The following is a 23034-nucleotide window of genomic DNA, read 5'->3' on the forward strand; positions in this document are numbered from 1 at the left end:
AGAAATATTATTCTAAATATCAAAATGTATTCAGTCTTTCTCCTTTTTTTTCAGTCTTTTTCAGTTTAAATAAAGAAGAACTTTATTTAAACTATTATCTCTTATGTATTATAGGTTTTAAAAGCAACTACTAAGTGATTCAAAAGTTATCTTTTTACTTTATTAATTTATAAATAATATATTTAAAACAAATTTTTATAAAATTATGCATTTAATATATTAGAAATTAATTTATTAATTCTTAATAATTTTTTTATTTTACCGTGCAATGTGGCGATCTTTTCTTTGCCATAGTAAACGAGCTTCCTCAAGTTTAGCCCATAAAGTAGTATGATTATTATAGTTTCTCAAAGATACAATAGTACATATATTTCCAGCTTTTTGAAGTTTATTATCTTCTCGGGCAAGTTCTGCTATATTTAATCTCAATATTCCAGCTGTTTCTTCAGCATTTAGATCCAATAAAATAGAACGTTGGGTAAGAATTAGATTATAGTTTACAAAGTCATTCGTTTTTATTGAAGTTTGATCAAGCCAATTTTTCAATAGAGCATTTTTATCTACTATGGTAATAAAGTCTTCTAAATCCTAAATATTTATAATAAAGACAGACCAAATAATAATTAACTGTTTTAAAAATATTTATGCTAATAAATATTCTGTTTGAATAAGAAAATAAAAATTTTAATTACTAAACCTTTCTCTTATTTTATAATGTCTAATTTTAATGTTTACTTACTTCAAGCATTTTTAATTTAGTTAGAGGTGTATAAACAATTGCTGTTGATTCTAAACTGGTGCAAGAAAATGACTCTAATACTGCTAATCGTGCTTCATTTAAAAAAAGAATCGTACCTTGATGATTTTTCTGATGAATACATCGCATTGCATGATAATGTAATGCTTCAAATGATTTTTCCCCTTTGTATGGTAAATCCCATTTACCAAGTTGCCAGCAATAATCATAATTGGGATTATCACTATGTATACTTAAAATATGTGCAATATTTGGCAATCCAGAATAGGCAAGAGCATTTAAGTAATCTATAATCATAAAAATATATAATTAGTTTATAAGTAAATATTATAATAACTGATAAAATAAAGTCTAATAAAAAATAAAACAAAACTACATTCTGTATAACTTAACAATAGAATATATGAGTATTCTAATTATTGGAATTTAAATATCTTGACCTATCTGGTAAATGATCATACTTTAATTGGTTGTTTAGTAAAGATCATTGCTAAATACTTCTTCATCAGTGTAGAATAGAGGAAATGTGTAACCTTGACAAATTTTTATATACTAATGTTCTTAAGTTGTACAGATCTTTATACCTGAGTATAAAATTATGATAAAATTTAAGAATCATAACATATTTGTCATTCATTATTATTTGTATTATTATAAAGTCTCATTTGGGATAACAGTTGTTACTTTTCGCAATTAGTTGTAAATTGAAACACCATACTAATAGTAAAAATATAATTACTTAAAGGGTACAAAATATTTAAATGTATTTCCGATATTAATACCAAAATAAAATATTTAACTTAGGTAACATTTTTATTAAAATTATATAACAAACCTTTATCAACTGTATTTTTATTTAACTGTAGGTCACAATTTTCCATAACATGATCCCATTTTCCAAGTATTTGATAGTAATTTGAACGTGATGGAACTGTTAAAAGATGAGACGAACCACATCCTTCAATAGCATCAAAATCTCCAATATTTTTATAAGCCTGGGAAAAAATAATTATTTATATTATTACGTAATATAAAATTTAATAGGGGTCAGCTTGGCCTAGTGAGTAGACACATATATTTCGGTGCATTGGGTCCCGATTCCAACAAGATTTTTCTTATGATTCTCTTATTAGTGGTGTCTGGTATAAGCTGGTCATAATACCTGTCCCATCCATCATTGGCCTAGCCAGGTAGCATCTTGATCCCTAACATGTTACAGAGGGTTACACCCTTTGTAGCATGTTAAATTCGGGAAATAGAATGATGTAAAAATGATCATTATACATAATGTAAAATTTAATGAAAATGAGAAGTAGTTTTAAAACAAAATAATTATCATAACACTTGATTTTCAATATTATTTGCCAAATATTTTAACAATTAAATTCATCACATATACAAAGATAAAACAAGAAAAGTAATATAAAATAAGATCAATTTTTTTATTTTTTATTTAAAACTCACTTTATTAAGGATATATTGTAGTAAAAGACTAATATCCTTGGGTAAAATTTCAGATATTACATCCACAGGGTTAAATGACATAGTCCATCGATCAATGTTATTCTTTCTAAATTAAATAAAATAAATAGAAAAAAATTTTTTATAAGATTTTTAAGGTATATTAAGTTTTATTCTAAAAGTAAAAGTGTTTAGAAATATTATTCTAAATATCTATAGACTATTTTAAAAAGAGGCATTGCAATTATAGTCAAAAGTGTAATGAAAGGAGTATATGACAGATAGATTTAAGCACATATTAAAACCAAAAATAGTTGCCTAAGTATTTAGAAAAATATTGAATTTCATACAGAATTATACTAATCTGACAAGACACTCATTTTCTCAGTAACTGTTGACTGTTTTTATGAATACTACCATAAAAAAACACTTTAATGCGAATATATTAAAATTTCAAAAGAATTTGTATATTTATATTTTTACAATTTTTATTTGTTAAATTATATTAATTGAAAACAAAGTACTTTCTTTTGAAAAAATTTAAATTTTTTTACTTTGATATCAAAAATATTCTTATAGAGGAACAATTATCAGGCAAAATTTTTTTTTTTTATATTACACTTTAAAAGCTTTGTTATGTAATGCGAGTAGAGTATGCATTATAAATATACAATAATATGAGCCTGATCTGCATAACCAATTTAAACATATACTACTATCTCAATATGTTATCTTAAAATTATAATTGACCCATTAAAATTGTCTGTAAGAAAATTGTTAAAAATTGGCTATTTAGAAGTTTTAAAAACATTTAAAAATAAATAATTTAAGAGCAAAATTGTTATTTTTTTTTATCTATCATAACAACAAGTTAAAATTGGGGTTATAATTTAAGAAGATTAAATTTAAGGTTTTTTTAACACCGAAGGGATGAAAATAAAAGATAATTTTAATTGCATGTTATTGTAGTTTTTTTAAACCTAATATATTTTTTTTATTAAAATTTTAGATTCTCAATGATTCCTAGGAAAATGAATGTCTTAACAAATTTGGATCACCTTATATATGTGACTAAATACATTTTTAACATTAATTAAAAAAAGTTCTCTTTAATGAAATGAAATAGAACTTTTATTACTATCTAATAATAATACAAAAGAAATTTCTTAAATACCTAAATTCCATTTCACACCAAAATTCTAAGTACATTATAGATGTAAAGAATGCTGAACAAAATTGAGCTGCTTGGGCTATATATAAATAGTCAACAGGTAATAAATGTCTAAAAAAAAGATTGTAATTAAATAAAAATAAATTGTGAATCATAATTGTACCACGGCCGTTGATTTTTGTTGGACAGTCATAAAAAGTGTACTGGAAATTGTGTGAAAAAGAGGTACGGTAAGGGATAAGAACCCAAAGCGTTGTAGAGACAAACCGTATCACTAGGCCATCATGCAATTATGATTTAGATTCTAATACACTTTATTATAGGTTGATAAAATGTATGTCTGAGAGAAACACGGTATTGTATCTATTGTCAATTGAAATAAAATACATATTTTTAACTTACTGAATAGGACCTTTTTGTTGAAGTCTAACAAAATTAATAATATTAAGAAGACATTGAACAGCTGATCTATTTCGATAAATATTATTATCATAACAATTTTCTAAAGGAAATAATTAAATTATACATCTGTGAATAAACTTAGATCAAATATAAATAGGCATCAAAAAATTTATTGAATAATTTTCATTTATATAGAAAAAAAATAATTGAAAGATTTATTATAATTACCATTAACACTATTTTTAAGGCCATCAACTGTCATTTTTATCATTTCACTATGTTTCAAAAAGAAATTATTTATTTGATTTACAAAAATATCTTGAGTGTTACTATTATCTTTTAAAATAAAGAAAATTAGATGTGGTATAATTTGCTCACAAAATAATGGCTGAAATAAATAAAATATATAAATATTACTAATTATATTAATTAAAATGCATAAAGAATGAAGGATAGTAATTTATTTTGTAATGTGTGTATGAGTGTACTTCTGTAATAGCATATCCAAGATTTTTACGTAAGGAGCAACCTTCAATTTATAGTGAAATATGAAAAATATTTTTAGTAACACTAATAAATTTGACAACAATTTTCTCCTTTTATACTTAAAAAATAAAGTAAATTTTATTTATCTAAAATGATTAAGAAAGTAATAGCAAACTAATAAATAAATAGGTGAATAATTTTTTTTCTTTATTAAAATTAACAATAGTCAATATATATTTACTTCCTTTATCTTTTTTATAATTTATAAATATAGTATGCCTATATGAAGTATTTCATAGCAAATAAAATTTAAAAAACTGATTAGAACTTTTAATTTTTAATAATAATTTATGAAAATATACAATGACTTTTTTAACCTTAGCCACGCGATTTCTCTTGTAATAATAATTATATTAGTAAAATTATTTGTCATTTTTTAAGTTTCATATATTTCTTGATTTTTTAATTATTAACTACTTTTTATCTCCATTCCTTATAACTTATATGGGTATTAACTTTTTTAGCTTCGATGCGAAGCTGAAAAGGTATTGGTTTTACTAAGATGTGTTTTTTTTTTTTTTTTTTTTTTTTCTGTTAACACTTTTTCTCAACTCTCACCGAACCAATTTCTTTCAATGATACGTCAAAAGATCACAAATTGTATCTAGTCGAAGACATTACCCTCAAAAATTGAAAAAAATGCCCTCGTTCCCCGTAAATGGGGGAAACCTCCAAAAAAATTACAAATTTAAAAATCGCTAATTTTCGAAATTTTTTCAATTTTTTTTACTTAAAAGTGCCATAACTTTTTCAAAAATGAACATATCAATATAATTCTTTTTTGTATAGATGAATAATATCATTACCTTTCATTTGGTATATTTTTTTCATAAATTTAACCCTTAACCTGCCCACAGGGGGGGATTTAAAATGACAACTTTTTCACAAAAAATTAACTTTTTCAACTTAACTTTTGAAAATGTTCCGGAAGGTCTGACACTTTTATATATATCTTAAATTAAAGCTAATGTAATATTCTTTATTATGCAAAAAAAAAATTTCGGACTTTATTTTATCTTCACGGTGAAAATGGCTACCGAATGCTATTTTTGTGTGAAAATTTTCGATTTTGTATTTTACATTTTTAACTTTATTATGCTATAACTTTTTGAAAAATGTATGGATCAGTACAATTTTTTCATGAGGAGTAGTATTTATATACATCTTTCATTTGACATACTGTTTTTTTAAATCCGACCATTTCCCTATATACGGGGGGGGGTTCAAATCTAAAAAATGCATGTAGAAAGTAGAACTTTTTCAACTTAACTTTTGAAAGTGTTCCGGAAGGTCTGACACTTTTATATATATCTTAAATTAAAGCTAATGTAATATACTTTATAATGGTAAAAAAAAATTTCGGACTTTATTTTATCTTCATGGTGAAAACAGACATTTAACTTAATAAAAGAAATACGATTTTTGTAAAAAAATTCTTTTTTATATTTTTAACTTTATAATGCTATAACTTTTTGTAAGATGTATGGATCAATATAATTCTTTTTTTTNTTTTGTAAGATGTATGGATCAATATAATTTTTTTTTTTATAGATGCATGATGTCTTTACCTATCATTTGGTATATTTTTTTTATAAATCTGACTTTTTACCTGCCTACAGGGGGGGATTCAAAATGACAACTTTNTACCTACAGAGGGAATTCAAAATGACAACTTTTTCACAAAAAATTTACTTTTTCAACTTAAATTTTGAAAGTGTTCCGGAAAGTCTGACACTTTTACATATATCTTAAATTAAAGCTAATGTAATGTACTTTATTATGTAAAAAAAAAATTTCGGACTTTATTTTGTTTTCACGGTGAAAATGGCTACCAAATGCTATTATTGTGTGAAAATTCTCGATTTTATTTTTTACATTTTTAACTTTATAATGCTATGACATATTGAAAAGTGTATGGATCAACATTATTTTTTTATGAGAAATAATATTTTCTAATAATCCCTTTTTCATTCTACATATTTTATCTTAATTAGGATATTAATAATGAACTAGCAGATCATGTAGCTTTTGGAATAGTCCACCAATTTTTTAAAATTAAACTGTATCTAAAGATTTGCATCGAAGCGTTTTTTTTTTATAGTGATTTTAATCACTGTCAGATATCATTATACTTGATCCATCTATACCACGTCACGACTGTGCCGCGACCCCCATGTGCTGGGTTTTTTTGAAAAGGCATATACATATTTAACAATTAAATATATATGTTGCCATCTAATAAACTAGTAACTAGTTTATTAAATAGGACATTATTTAATTAAATAATGATTGATAGATAATAACTTTTTACCCATTATTTTGAAAGTTATTACCATTTCAAAATATCAAGTGGAGGATTTTGAGACTATATTTATAAGATATAAGACCACTTTTTTTGTTTTGAAGATTGTGTGGAAGATATTGAAATTTTGAGAACAAGTCATTAAATAAGTATGGACAAACTAATACTCTTTTTTTTTTTCTATAATTTTAATTAACTAGATAATCAATTACTTTATGTTCTGCTATAAGAAGTAAACTTTGACAATATCCCTGAAGAGTTGAAAGAAGAGTTTTAGTTAAACATGTAATCCAAACTTCATAGGAAGTAGAAATGGTAATTTTAGGACACCATAAATCATTTCTATCTACTTTTTCTTTAAATTCAGTAAAATTCAAACAAGTTAATGCTTGTCCTTTAAATTGGTTAAATTTGTATGGATACACACTACTTGAATCAAAATCTTCTAAAATAATTTATTAAAAATTATAAAAAAAAACATTATTAAAAAATTTTATTACTTAACTATTTAATGAAGTTCCTATTTGTGAAGACATAATTTCAAACATTGCTTTATTACTCGCTTCCATCACTGATACATTACTATCACTTATATAATTTAATAATAGTTCAACAGTATGTTTTAAAAAAGAATATTCTGGAGATATGTCTAGGGTAAGCTTTATTATTTCAGGTTCAGGTTGCAATATAAGGGTTTTTAGATCCAAGGGTCCTAATATTCCAAGGCAGCTTGCTGATAAAATCTTAACCTAAAAAAAATATATTAAAAATTAAAATTGAATTACTAAAATTTATTTTTAATTTCTGAAATATAATTTAACTAGCAATTTATATGAGAAGAAACAAATTTAACTGTCAACTCGCACATCTTTTAATACAATTAACATTCTATTTTAGTTTTTTTTTAAATAATTTATGTATTCTTAGATTACACTAAAATCAAATTTTTTTCTAAAATAGATTTTCTTATAAAACTTATTATTAATGAGTTGATAACAATTTGAGGAATAATTACTGAGTTAATATTTTAGAAAAAACAAATTTTAGGTCTACCTTATAATTTTATAATAAAAAAAAAGTTTTCTATTGACAACTTTAAATGAAAAGTTCATGTTTTTACTATTCATTCCTATTAATTTCATTAATTAAACATAACTAATTTGTCTTGTAAAATATAATCTTGGCTTATTTATTTATAAATAAAAATTAAATTACTTCATGATCTTTTAACCAGGAAAGTCTTATAAGTAAAACAATTAGACGATGTAAAACACTTTTAGCACAGTCTTCTGAAAATCCCCGTTTGGTAAGAAATTCTTTATAAATGATTTGCAACTGATCTTCTGATGTTTTAAGCTAAAATTTTAAAGTAAAAATAAATGTATTATTCTATCAAATACAATGATTGATTTTGAAACTAATAATAGTTTATATTATTTACTTTATATTTCAGCTGTTTTAAACTTTGAATAGGATCATCAATTTCAGTTTGTTCCGAAAGAAAATCCATAATTAATTTATCCAAAGAAGACTTGTTTAAAGTCTTAGTATTAATCAAACTTGAACTAATATTATAAAACTCTTGAAGGGCAGATAATATTTTGTGAGCAAATTTATCAATAGGTGAAGGTTCTTTTAAAGAATGTTTTACAACATTTAATATAAGTTTATATAAATGAGATAAATTTTTATTTAAAAATAAATTATTTTTTAGATTAATAAGAAGCCATTCTAAATATTCAAAAGCATGATACTTAATTTCTGAATTTTTTTGATTTAATAATATTACTACAGCATGAACTGACTGATTTACAAGAAAAAATGTAAAGTCATTTAACCTAATATCATTTATAAGCTCGTCTATAAGAATTTTCATAAATATTGTATATTGAAAAAAAACCTGACATCTGGAAAAAATTAATTAAATAAGAATATTGAATTTAATTTCCAAAACTAATTATGTACCAAAAAATTCAAATTAATATTAAGATTTTACTACTTAATTTGAAATAAGACAATAAATTTTGGAAATAAAACCACACAATAAATACACAATTAGCATTTAAATAATTAGAATACTGACAAAATAAAAAATATACATTATAAAAAAATCTTATAATGTTGATTTAAATTATTTAGTACATAATTAGCTTTGAAAATGATGACCTTAAATATTTAAAAATAATAATATTACTTTAAATCTATGGTAGTCCTTTTGAAAATATTTACATATAATGTATGAACAATATTTTGAATTGAATTTGGTTGTTTTTTTGACATAATTATGAGCAATGACACTTTACTTTTTATAAGATTTTCCTAAAATTATTACAAATTCAAAATACATTAAATTCAAATACAAAATTACAAATATCAAATTTATTACAAACATTTGACTATATAAAATAAAAATATTTTAGATTAATAGGAATATAATATATTTAGTTTTAATATTGATATAGAGTGTTCTGTAAGTATAGAAACAAATCAATTGTTACAAACAATAAGAACAATAGAATCAAATTTCCTTATTTTTTGAACAAAATAATATATTATTTCCTACTTCACTCTTATTATAATGGGTAAAAATTGGACATAAAAATTGTATTTTTATATTTGGTGGGTTTGGAATTTTAAGGTTTTATTGAAAAAAATTTATTTGAGTATTTATTAAAGTAAAACTTCTTTACAAAGGTTCCTCAAGTTATCATGCATCATGGTCGGTAGTAACGGATGGACTTTATTGTTTTATTAAATATACAGACAAAAGCCTATTATTCATTAAATAATAAAATGTTTACTGTATACCTAATAGAACAATAGAATTTTGTCCGTTAATAATTCATTGAATTTTCTATTTTAAATAATTCACAAAATTATATAAATAATTTAATAACTCAAATCCTAAGGAAAAAAATTCACAATTGCCTACTTTTTAAATTAATTAATGCATTTTAAATAACAATACTTAAATTTCGAAAATAAAGTGCTACATATATTTTATATTATAATTAAATTGCATTTATTTTTATAATTATAATAATTAAAATAAACATTATATTGTTAATATACATTAATACTTTGTACTGAAAGCTAGTAAATAAATAAAATTCAAATAAATAAATATACATAATTAATATAAATAAATACACATATTTATTTATATTTTAATTAGTATAAATATAATTAAATGGTACTATAAAATATAATTTATTACTTATATTATTCACAATTGTTTGTTATTTATTTTTATTATTAATGAAATAAGTGAATTGTCAATAGTAAATAATTAATAAAATAATGATTAAATTAAATTAATTATTTTATGTTATATATAAATAAATATAGAATATATTTTTTATTTATTATTTTTATAATTAAATAAATAATATATATAATTAATTAAATTTATAGGTATTACATTTATTCATAGCTTTTTCTTCATCTTTATACTTGCCTTTATCTCAACTACTTGAGGTTGGCCACCAATATCCTTAATTTCCACTTAACATGATTTTTAAAATCATCTACACACACATCAGCCATCATCATATCGCATTCAATGAATAATTTATATGAATTAATAAATGTAATAATTATAAATTTAAACATAAATATATATCAATCTAAATAAAAATAAATATTATCAATATATACTTTTATAAATAAATAATAGTAGTAAGTAATTAATTATATTTTATAATATGATTTAGCTCTGTATTTTTGAAAATTAAACTAATGTTATTTAAAATTTATTAAATAATTTTAATTGTGCATAAAAAAATTAAAAATAACATAATAGATGCAATCTTTACACAATATCTCTATAATTTCTAATCAAAAACTTAAATTAGATATTTCAATTATCAATGACCTATTATATCTTTGGTGACAAGAGAATAAGAAAATTAGTATTAAATTAGATTAATTTTAGTTGAAAATAAAATTATTAGATGTATTTTTTTAATTTATTTCAATATAAACCTAATATTCTATTAGTTGAGTGACTTTGAAAAAATTTTACTTCATATGTGAGTACTCGTAACACACTGCTATTTAAGTTTTAATAACATTGATTAAAATATGACAGAAAATATTATACAAATTATTAATAAACCCTATTTTTTCACTTTTATTACATTGAAATGAGCCTTATCCTCCATACAATATCTATTGAACTCTATATAATTTCCATTAATTAGTAACAATGTAAAAAGTCAAACAACGTATAAAAATAATTTCTGTAAAATTTTTGAAAAATTTACATGAGGTTTAGTTAAAAATCCCCCAGAAAATATAAATTTACTAGGGTTCTGAAACAATATATAATTAAATAATAATTTTAAGAAAAAAAATCCCACAATTTATATAATTAACATGATACAGTAAAATGATTCTCAAACTAGCAAATTATAATACTTCTTTGGGGAAATTATTTCTTGCTCTCCTTCCATCCGACAAAAACTTAATAAAATATTTATTGCTATGTCTATGTAGTACATGAACTAAGTACTTAAAGTTTACAAATTCAAAGATATTCCCCAGTCACTTCTGGCATTATCCAAGTTAATGAGTACAATATAATTTTATGAGAGAAAAAAAACTCAATCTTTTTAATGCTTATAGGTGAATAATATATGTATACTTGAAAAATATTAATTATTTTTAAAAATTGTTTTCTATTTATTTCAATTGGATAATCAGTATGCTCTTCAATATCAATCATTTGAGTACATTGTAGTAAAATATTTGTAAACGATGACTTGATGAGATCATTAAATGTTACTTGTCCCAGAACATTTTCAATAAAACTTTCTGTTTCTGTACAATTACTGCTATCACTTTTTGATTTAACAATCATTAATGAAGTGTAGATTTGAGCAAAGTATTCCTAAAAATAAATAAATCCTAAGAAATACATGCTGCAAATTATTAAATCTATCATTTTGTTTCATACCTTTAAAATTTGATTTATGTTTTTAAATTTTTTAATTGAATCAATATTATTACTAACAATAAAAATAGGTAAAACTTTAGAAATGTATTTATAGTAAAAAATTTCTAAAGTATTGCAAGCAAATATTTTGAATGGAAATTCCTAAAAATGTACACAGATTATCAAAAATTATAAACTAATCTATGAGTATTAAAATTACATTAAGGCTAGTAAATGTTGAATTCCATTTCCATAACAAATAGCTCAAATAATCTTCTAATAAAGTTATATAAGAATTTAAATTGAACTCAGTAGTAATACCATCAAGTAAATTATACAACAAATCTGAAAAAAAATCATCAACACTTAAAATAGAGAAAATATCTAAAATAGGAGAAAAACACATATTGACAACCCAGGTAAAAATTGCAACAATTCAAAAATCAAGATTTTTTTAGTATTGAACTCGAAGTTGTTGTTTATTATTAATATAAAAAGTTTATAAGCCCAATTCAATACAAATAAGTTCTTCTTTTTCTTTTTCCTTGCCTTTATCCTAACTACTAAGAGACAGACACCCTTATCCTAAACTTCAATTTGACACAATCTCTCACATTAGCCATCCTCATATTGTATTCAATAACACAACTCCATCTATTTTTTCTTTCATCTTCTTTCTTTAACATTTATTATCATAACTGTTCTTACAGTTTTCTCCAAATCTAAAAATACAATACACACTTTTACTCTATACTTTTCTATTAGTTTTCTCATATAAAAACTGGCTTTATAGTTGACTTTCTATACATATATCTTATCAATATAGATAAGATATTTTCCAAAACAGGCATATTGAAATTATAATTTTCCATAAAAGAAAATCGTATTAAAATTTTTTTGAAAAATTTGTTTTTTTAAGTTGTTACAATTCTGAGCTGGGGCATTGGAATTTATATATAATTTTTAAAGGTATACAAGTTCTCTAGGAAAATAATTCAACAAACAAGAAATTTTCTGTTACGAACAGCTTCAAATATATATATATTTTTTGTATTTTCATTAAGTGTAATAAACAGGGCTCAGGACTTATAGCATTTGCTAGAAAATGCTTTTTTTGCTATTTTTGATAATTTTTTCAAAATCGCTTATTTTCAGTTTTTTTGATGATTTAATAAAAAACAAATACTTGTTTCTTGTTTTTTCTGTTTTTGTACATTAAAATATTTTCTTTATGACGCGCCTACCCAGGTTTTTTTTATCGGTTTTTGATAGATCTAATAAGGAAAATAATTCAATCCCCTTCCTTGTTTGTAGGGTTTTGTCTTTGTTATCTTATCTATTTGATAGTCAACGCCGTCCTCGGCATCGTTAACTTCTTTAGCTATGGTTGAAGTGTCATACTAGTGTGGTACTTGGTTGATTTCCTTTTTATAATGGATTTCTCGTTAAACAATATTTTTAGACCGCTATGGCATACTGGGATATCAACACAAATTTATATTTAATTTTTCAAAAAATCCATAAACAAGATATTATTTAACATTTCTTGTCATTCAACTTGAAAGTCAAAGTCAGACATCATTTTGATTCTTTCAGAATTAATTTTTTGTATATATTCTTTTTTTTTTTTATTTTAATTAATAATTAAAAGAATAAATAAATTAAATACCTGTATTTTTTTTCAATGAAATAATTTCATTTTAATGGTATTTAATCCTAAAGTCCTAAAAAAGTATATTCAGCACAGTTACAAATATTTAGTACTTTATTATTTAAAAGAAAATTAAGAAATTTTTGGGGATTTTTTAATTAATTTTTTTTATTTATAAATGCTTATTTGAGTGCTTTTTTTTTATGTTTTATAGTGCTTTTTTTGATGATTTTAAGTGCTATATGTCCCGAACCCTGGTAATAAATCATCAATAAAAATGTTCAGTATTTTTATTGATTATTTATTTAATTGAAAAAATATAATATATCATTAAAAAATTTCAATTTTTTTTAAAGATAATTTATTTTAACGAACACCAATTTTGAGCGACACTAAGATAATAAATAAATAAAATATATACTTATATCAAGATTTTTTTTGTTGACAGTGTAAAGTAATTCAAACAAACATTCTTTTCTAAATGTATTGCTAGTTAAAATTAATGCTTGCATACAAAGCATGTATGTTGAAGTCCTATTTAAACGCTCATCTTCCTGTTCTTCTTCAGAAATATCAGACTAAAAGTTGATTGATTTCAAATTAATTGCAATTTAAAAATAATAGTAGGTATATTTAATGGCTGTTATATTACATTTACTGTGAATCCTTCATGGATATTGTTTAATACAATATTAATCATTTCTTTATAACTTATGCTATAAGCATTAGGATTTTTTTCATAAACATCACATATAATATACAAATATTTTACAACAGCAATCCTAACCTAAATAAATAAATAAGTATTAATTTATATGAAATAATTATGTGTAAACACACACACATGCGCATATATACAGGGTGATTCATTAAGGATATAAGATACTCGTTTACTCAGTAACTATTGAAAATTTTTAATTTTTGGTAATATATAAATACAAAGTGATTTTTTTATCATAACATAATCAACTACTTTCAGAATATTCATTCACTGAATCAAAAGTTATTAAAAATATTAGAACATGGGGACATTGTTTATATATACAGGGTTATTCATTAAGGATAAGACCCTCGTTTACTTAATAACTATTGAAAATTATAAATTTTTGGTAAGGAAAATGTTGTTTGATTCAAAAAACACTTCAATAATATGTAGTAAAAACATGATATTTTTTATCCTTTCAAGGTTAAAAAACATTAACTTGAGTTTTTTAAATGAGAACACATATTTTGAATTTAATAAAATGTTTGAGTTTTTAATTTAATAGTAAATGGCATTTGAATTTTTAATATATCTTTATTCGTTTATTAGATATAAACATTTAAAGTTTCAAATTTTTGAGTTAATATACACGTATAATACACTAGATATTACAAATACAGGTAGCTAATTGGATTTTTATGACATTGATATTAGCAGGTACACAGCATTGTTATTATCAATGGTAGTAAGGCACATTGTTGTGAGTTAATAAATACACTAACTGACAATACAGAAAGAATATCTATTGATAATCATAATTGATAATAAAAAATCCGTGACTGAGACAGCAATGTCATAAAAAACCAATTTGCTACCTGTATTTGTAATCCCTAGTGTATTATACATGTATATTAACTTAAGATATATTAAGAGTAATTTTTTCTTATAAGGGATCAATCTTCTTCTTCTTCCTCCTCACCTTAATCCCAACTACCTGGGGTCAGCTACTCTTATTCTAAACTTCCACTTGATATGACCTTCCACATCCTCTACACTCACATCAGCTGTCTTGATATTGTATTCAGTGATATGAGAACATGATATTATTTAAGTGATCAATGCTATAATTAAATTATATGTATAACAACTTTTCATAAATCTAATTTTCTTCCAAATTAAAAATAATTTTTTTTATAGCTATAATATACAGAGTGTTCAGTAAGTAAGGAAACATAACAATTGTTATAAACAATGAGAACAAAAGAAACTCGTTTCCTTACTTACTGAATACTATACAGCATGTAAATCTTTCGAACCATAATAATGTATGGGCGAGTATCCTGGTAAAGTGTAAAATAGGACCTCGTTTTTTTTTTTTTTTTTTCCAAAATTGGAGAAATTTTGGAATAACCCCCCGAATTTCTCTAGAATTAAAAATAAATCATACCACAATATTTCCCGCAAAATTCTCATACAAATTGAATGGTCACTTGATTTTTTGTAATTTTTGCGCCCTCCCCTAAACTTTGGGTTCAAAATTGGAAAAAAATTTCACATTAGTGTGACCCATCAATTTGTATTGANTAAACTTTGGGTTCAAAATTGGAAAAAAATTTCACATTAGTGTGACCCATCAATTTGTATTGAAATTTCACTGGGAGTCCTATGATGTAGTTTATTTTTAGTTTAATCGATTAAATAACAAGAAAGACCGAAAAACCCACAAATAATGTGATATTTTTTTAATTTCATGAGTTTATTTCGTCTTTTATTATTTATTCAAACCGATTATAATTTTAGCTTCGAAGCGAAGAGGAGAAGGTATTAATTTTACTATGATGTGTTTTTTTTTTTTTTTTTGTGTCTGTTGCCACTTTTTCTCAGCTCTCACTGGACCGATTTCTTTCAAAAATACGTCAAAAGATCACAAATCGTATCTAGTTGAAGACATTACCCTTAAAAATTGAAAAAAATTCCCTCGTTCCCCGCAAATGGGGGAAATATCCAAAAAAATTACAAATTTAAAAATCGCTAATTTTCGAAATTTTTTCACTTTTTTTTCTTAAAACTTCCATAACTTTTTGAAAAATCAACAAATCAACATAATTTTTTTTTATACTAAAACCTTAGATATTTACCTTTCATTTGATATCATTTTTTTGAAAATCTATCACTTAACCTGCTCATTGGGGGGGATTTAAAATGGCAACTTTTTTACAAAAATTAATTTTTTCAACTTAATTTTTGAAAATGTTCCGGAAAGACTGCGTCCTTTAAACATATATCAAATTAAAGCTTATTTTATGTACTACAAAATGAAAAAAAAAAATTTGTCCCGACACTTTTTTTTCTACATTTAAACGGCTGCCGTAGTTAAAAAAACACTATTTTTGTGTTAAAATTTTCGATTTTCGATTTTAAATTTTCAACTTAAAAATGCTATAACTTTTTGAAAAATGTATATATCAGCACAAATTTTTTTTTTCTAAATACATTATAAGTACATCTTTCATTTGACATACTTTTTATTAAAATTGGACAATTTCCCCTTATATAGGGGGCGTTCAAAACTTAAAATATTGTAAAAAACATAGATCTTTTTCAACTGAACTTTTGAAAATGTTCCGGAAATACTGCGTCCTTTAAACATATATCAAATCAAAGGTTATGTTATATACTATCAAATGAAAAAAAAAAATTTGTCCCGACATCTTATCTTCTATGTGCAAATGGCTGTCGAAAATTTAAAAAAAAATGTAATGTTTGCGATAAAAATTACATTTTATCGGGATGTTTTTTGTACTTAAAACTGCCATAACTTTTTCAAAAATGAACAAATAAAAATAATATTTTTTTGTATTGAAACCTTAGATATTTCCCTTTCATTTGATATAATTTTTTTTGAAAATCTAACACTTATTCTGCTCACTGGGAGGATTTAAAATAGTAACTTTTTTACAAAAAATAACTTTTTCAACTTAATTTTTGAAAATGTTCCGGAAATACTGCGTCCTTTAAACATATATAAAATTAAAGCTTATTTTATGTACTACAAAATGAAAAAAAAAAATTTGTCCCGACGATCTATCTTCTATACGCAAATGGCTACCATATTGAAAAATATACTATTTTTGTATGATAATTATGGGTTTTGTATTTTATTTTAATAGAAGTTGATGTTGCTTTTGCAATTATCCATCAATTTTTTAAAATTAAACACTATCTACAGATTTGCATCGAAGCGTTTCTTATGATAGTGATTTTAATCACTGTCAGATTAAATCTATACTGGACCCAACTATGCAATGTCTCCACTATGCCGCGACCCCACTGTGCTACCGTTTTTATTTATCATTGAAACTGTTATAAAATTATAAATTTTTTTCTTTTTAGGTCGGGGAAATAAAAANACTGTTATAAAATTATAAATTTTTTTCTTTTTAGGTCGGGGAAATAAAAAAATTATAATATTGAAATGAATATTTTTAACTTTATTACAATAGGATAATTAGAAATAATTATTTTAATGTAATCAGCCACTACTCTTTTCCGAAATTAATCAATAATGAAAATATGGTACATCACTGAGCTTGTTAATGTTTATTTAAATGTTCGAAAAATACTGTTCACTATTGAATAGTCACTTATTAAGTTGCACATAATATTAGATAACCTTTAAAATATAGCTTCTTTTTTTGTGCAATAAAAATGCATAAATATTACATTATTTGTAGGTTTTTTCGGTTTTTCTTGTTATTTAGTCGTTTATACTAAAAATAAACTACATCACAGGACTCCCAGTGAAATTTCAATACAAATTGATGGGTCACACTAATGTGAAATTTTTTCCAACTTTGAACCCAAAGTTCAGGGGAGGGCGCAAAAATTACAAAAAATCAAGTGACCATTCAATTTGTATGAGAATTTTGCGGGAAATATTGTGGTATGATTTATTTTTAATTTTAGAGAAATTCGGGGGGTTATTCCAAAATTTCTCCAATTTTGGAAAATAAAAAAAAAAAACGAGGTCCTATTTTACACTTTACCAGGATACTCGCCCATACATTACTATGGTTCGAAAGATTTTACACCCTGTATAACAAATTATATGAAATAAACAATGCTTCTACACTTTTTTTTAGTTTTCAACACCTCTAACTCAGTTGAAAGGCTTAGTGTATAATGCTTAAACTTAGAACAAAATGTCAGATATTTGGAATCACATTTTTAAGTTAATCATTTATAGACCATACTAATATGTATATATATATTTTTTTCTGTCAATTATAAGCTGTATAATATTACATACTTCAACAAATGGACTCCTTAAATAATTCAATAGAGATTCTGGACTGAAACATTCAACATTTACAGTTGACCATTGTGTGCCAAAGCATCCATAGCTTGACTGAATAAATAAAAATAAAACTATTAGAGTAGTTATTAATTTGGATACACTAATTAAGATAAAACTACTAATGTACAAGACAATACACAACAAATAGATAATATTTATACTAATATACATTTACAAAGATATGTATCTAGGGAATAAAAGTGCTAAACACACCTAAATATTAAATAATATTCTACTGAATAAAATTAATATTTTGTATTTGCTTTTTTAAAAGGATACAGAACATTAATCTTATTTAGGAAAGATAGGAAGGATTTATTTATTTCAATGAAAACATTCATTGAGGAATACATGTGTTTAAATCAATTTAAAGAAAAAGTATTATAAGAGACTTGTTTAACTAATGAAATTTATTTTTAAAAACTAAACTTATGAAATAAATCTGAATAATAAACTTACAATGGCAAAATTTCCCAAAAAATCTACAAATGTACAAATCATTGTAGGTCCACATTTTTTTCCAAAGGTAACTTTTTGCAATGATTTTATAAGTAAAAGTAAATTACTAGTACAAGCTACATTTTCTTTAAACTGATTAGTTCTAAAAACAGCATCTGAAAATAAAATATAATGAAAACACTACATTTTATTATACCTTTGATTAAATTTGTATACAATTTAAATTGTTACTCATAAATTTTTATTAAATTGGTAGCTTAGAATAATTTAATTTATTATTTTTTAGAAGTATAGATTGAATTTTTTTTATTATTTTAAGAAATATCACTATACTAGAAATTTTACAAAAAAATATTGTAACAATTTTATTTTTAATTTATGCTCGTAAAATAGGAGTTAATGTTATTTTTTTTCTTGTTAGCCATTTTTTTAAAATTTAAATTTCATTTGATTTAATCATATTTTAGAGTAATTTTAAAGAAAAACTATAAAAAAAAAACTATAACAAAAAAGCAAAATTTTTGCTACAACACTAATTTTTAGGAACCTATCCCCTTGTCACCTAATCGATCTTTTTTAAATATTAATCACAAATAAATAATTTTTATTATACTAAAGCTTAACCAAATAAATTGTTTTTAATTATACTTGCCTTGTAAAAGTACTACAATTTTTATAAAACCATCTTTATGAGAGCACCAATGTTTAGCGAGTTGTTTTAGCAATTTGTTTACTCGAATCAATGTTCCTTCAGTTAAATTATTTATACTGTAGACTCCATGAATAAAATTTGAAACCTTCACAATTTTTAATCAAATAATAATGAAAAAATTGATGCATGCAAAAATAAATAAATAGCTCTATAAAAATGTTAAACAATTATTTTTAAAAACGTATTATTTTGTATTATTATGATATAAAATGTGTATATTTACATATTTTTAACAAATAACAAATATTTCATTTAACTTTATGTTAATTTAATATTACTGTAAAACCTAGCTGTTACACAATTAGGTTTTAATAAAGATAAAAATATTATAATATATTACTTTGTAAAAATTATAAGGCTGCGAAAAAATATGATTTTCCATATTTTCAAAGTGATTTAATAATTCCTCCAATAAAATTTTTTTTCGATCATTAGTTTTACAATCTACAAAAAAATTGTTAGAATTAAAAGATAACCCAAGAAAGATTAATTATCTTTACTAAAAGATATTATCTGTAATAAATACATACATTCGAACAAACATAATTTTAACATGACTTGATTAGCTTTTATACATAGAACTTGGTGTTTGGTAAGAGAATTGTACTCTAATACTTTTATGGTATCTAAGAGAGGAACTGAAATAACAAAAAATTTATAAAAATTAATACGTTCCTGTTTGAATCTTAGTAGCTTGCTTGCAGGGCATAGCAAAAAATTAAAAATAATACTATTTTTAAATTTTGATTAGTAAACTAATTAGCAAATAGGTCAATAGTATAAAATTTTGCATGAAGTTAATTATCAGGAAAATCCTTCATCAGTTAGACAAAAGTACTTATATTGATTGTTTTCTTGTTATGTTAATTTTTGTATTATTTTTAGGAGTATTGAGAAACAATTATAACTACAAAAGCTACTTGTTTTTCTTTAAATAAAATTGAATAATATTACCTTTATAGTCACTTAAATTATTAAGTTTCTGCATGATTTGTTTGTTTGATTTGTGTTGAATTATTTCATACAGTAATTCATTTTTTATAACACTTAATCTTTCATAATATTGAGAACAAATTTTAATAAATTCTTCTTTATCATTATCATTGAAATTGTTGATTATTTTAGATAATATATCACTGATCTTGTCCAGAAATTTCAATCTAATAGGTCTAAAAAAATAAATATTAATTAAAAAGTATTGATATAAATTCACATTATTTATTTAGTAAAATGAGGATCGAAGACATTGGCCTGGCCTAGAAAGTAGAAACATATGTTTTGGCACACGGGATTCCATCTTAAGGGTGGCAACAAGATTTTTTTTGTGATTTTCTCATTAGTGGTGTCTAGTCTTTAGTGGAAGCCAGCTATAATACTCGTCTCGTTAATCATTGGCGTAGTCAAGAATCTTCTTTGACTCCCTAACATGTGAAAGAAGGTTAATTACGACCCTCTATAGTATTTTAAGTTCAGGAAATAGAAGGATGTAAATAAAATTAAATAAAATGATCCTATAAAGTGCTTAGAGGATGGAGATAAAATATGCGCTAATACTATATAACATTTCTTACTATTTAATTTGAAATTAACATTATTACTTAAAAATATTAATAATTTTATATATATAATTATTTCAGACTTAATTGAAAATGATAATGATAAATAATAAAAATATACTTTAAACATAGTTGGAAAAGGCAATCATTATATAAAAAAAAAATTTGAGAAATAGGATAATTGTATCAAAAGTTATAAGCATTATTAGTTACGTCTGATACACTTGTGAACCTATATATTATATGAATGTGCTATATAAATACAAAGTGATCAATTACTTTCAGAATAAAAATAATCAAAATACTTTTTTTTTTGGTTACATTTAGTTACATATTATTCTTGTATTATTAGCTGTATAATACTTTTTGAGTTCATCCCTTATGCCTTGTAATGGTGTCAACATTGTTTTTTTTTAAATGGGAACACATTATAAATTTAATAAAATGTTTGAGTTTTTAATTTAATAGTAAATGGCATTTGAATTTTTAATATAAGTTCATTTATTTAATAGATATAAAATTTTAAATTTTCAAATTTTTGAGTTAATATACATCTATAATATACGAGGGGTTACAAATATAAGTAGCTAATTTGTACTAATAAGTAACAAAAAACCAATATGTTGTATTTCAACTTACCAAAGTTATATAACATTAATATAGTAGTTTGGTCTAGACACAACTAATAGAAAAGTATAGAAGAAGAAAAAGCTGTGTATAGTATTTATAGATTTGGAGTAAGCATATAATAGAGTATCAAAAGGTTATAAAGTGGGCATCAATTAGAAAGAAATGTATATTAATATAATAGATATGTATGATGGCACCCGTATCAGAGTAAAAAGTGTTGGCGGAATAACAGAAAATTTTAGGATAAGAGTAGGAGTGCACCAAGATTCTGTTTATTGTTCTTACTTATTTTCTATAGTGACGGATGAAATTACTAAAGAAATATAAGGAGAGGTACTGTGAGCATTTTGTTCGCTGATAATATAGTCTAAATAGATAAAATCGAGAAGAAATTAATCAAAGGCTAGAAGTGTGGATATCATATATTGAAAGAAAGGGACTAAAAATAAATAGTAAGACAGAGTATATAGAGTACGAGTTTGGCAAAGGAGAATATGAAGTAAGAGAAATGAGGAGACTAGTGACAATAAACAAGGATGTAATAGGAGAGATAGAAAGTTTTAAGTAGATAGAAGTGTCTGATTTATTATGCAATAGGAGAATTCCAGTGACTCTGAAAAGTAAGTTTTATAAGACTGTAGTGATATCCATGATGTATGGTTCAGTGTGTTGAGCGGTTGACAAGAGAAATGATCAGAGAATGAGTGTAACATAGATGAGAACGCTTAGATGGATGAATGGAGTGACTATATAAAATAGAATTAGGAACGAATATATAAGAGGTGTAGCGTCAATAGTGAATAAGATGAGAGAAAATAAACTTAGATGGTTTGGTCATGTTATGAGGGGAGAGGAATTATATATACTAATTATTATTTTTTTTTTTACTAGCTTTCAATATAAAGTATGAATGTACATTAACAATAGTATTTATTTAAATTATTATAATTATAAAAATAAATGCAATTTAATAATAATATAAAATATATGTAGCACTTTATTTTGAAAATTAAAGTATTGTTGTTTAATTGTGAACGTAAATAATTAAACATAAACGTTTATTGAACGCACTTATTTGTCAAGCGTAAACGTTTATTAAACTTATATGTTCATCAAACATTAGAATCTGTTTGACGTGATTATTGAGCGTCATGTTCAATCCTAATATTTAACTGTTACGTTTGGCCGTTCCTTTTACAATGAACAAATTATTGTTTTATTAAGTATTCTATTGTTAAGATAAGGATAAGTATAAGGGTTTAATTAATTTTGATAAAGAAAAAGAAGAAGAAGAACTATCCCTTCATGACATTTATCTGTTAAAATGGTTTAAATAGTTATCAACAGATATATAGATTTATTATTGACCCTACCTATAACCATAATATTAA

General features: G+C 23.5%; 1 protein-coding gene across 3 annotated transcripts in view; it reads right to left on the bottom strand.

The window, feature by feature from the left end:
- The window catches only part of LOC126895771 (serine-protein kinase ATM), a 64833-nt gene that overhangs the window by 10887 nt on the left and 30912 nt on the right, over positions 1-23034 (bottom strand). For all 3 annotated transcript variants that reach the window (XR_007701718.1, XM_050667985.1, XM_050667984.1), the window contains exons 15-37: positions 20412-20626; positions 19988-20095; positions 19798-19901; positions 19398-19542; positions 18746-18900; positions 18239-18337; positions 13879-14013; positions 13648-13804; positions 11796-11920; positions 11597-11737; positions 11285-11530; positions 8834-8958; positions 8081-8546; positions 7855-7995; positions 7145-7388; positions 6852-7084; positions 4020-4179; positions 3792-3891; positions 3393-3500; positions 2222-2327; positions 1593-1752; positions 740-1044; positions 263-588 (exon numbers count right to left, since the gene is read on the bottom strand). Coding sequence is in view for 2 of the 3 variants with exons in the window: in XM_050667985.1 (XP_050523942.1) it covers positions 263-588; positions 740-1044; positions 1593-1752; positions 2222-2327; positions 3393-3500; positions 3792-3891; positions 4020-4179; positions 6852-7084; positions 7145-7388; positions 7855-7995; positions 8081-8546; positions 8834-8958; positions 11285-11530; positions 11597-11737; positions 11796-11920; positions 13648-13804; positions 13879-14013; positions 18239-18337; positions 18746-18900; positions 19398-19542; positions 19798-19901; positions 19988-20095; positions 20412-20626 (4104 nt within the window). In the remaining variant the exon portion in view is untranslated. The remainder of the gene's footprint in view (positions 1-262; positions 589-739; positions 1045-1592; positions 1753-2221; positions 2328-3392; positions 3501-3791; positions 3892-4019; positions 4180-6851; positions 7085-7144; positions 7389-7854; positions 7996-8080; positions 8547-8833; positions 8959-11284; positions 11531-11596; positions 11738-11795; positions 11921-13647; positions 13805-13878; positions 14014-18238; positions 18338-18745; positions 18901-19397; positions 19543-19797; positions 19902-19987; positions 20096-20411; positions 20627-23034) is intronic.

The sequence above is a fragment of the Daktulosphaira vitifoliae genome, unplaced genomic scaffold (genome assembly GCF_025091365.1).
Source record: "Daktulosphaira vitifoliae isolate Bord-2020 unplaced genomic scaffold, ASM2509136v1 Scaffold_1, whole genome shotgun sequence".
In the NCBI taxonomy this organism is placed as follows: Eukaryota; Metazoa; Arthropoda; class Insecta; order Hemiptera; family Phylloxeridae; genus Daktulosphaira; species Daktulosphaira vitifoliae.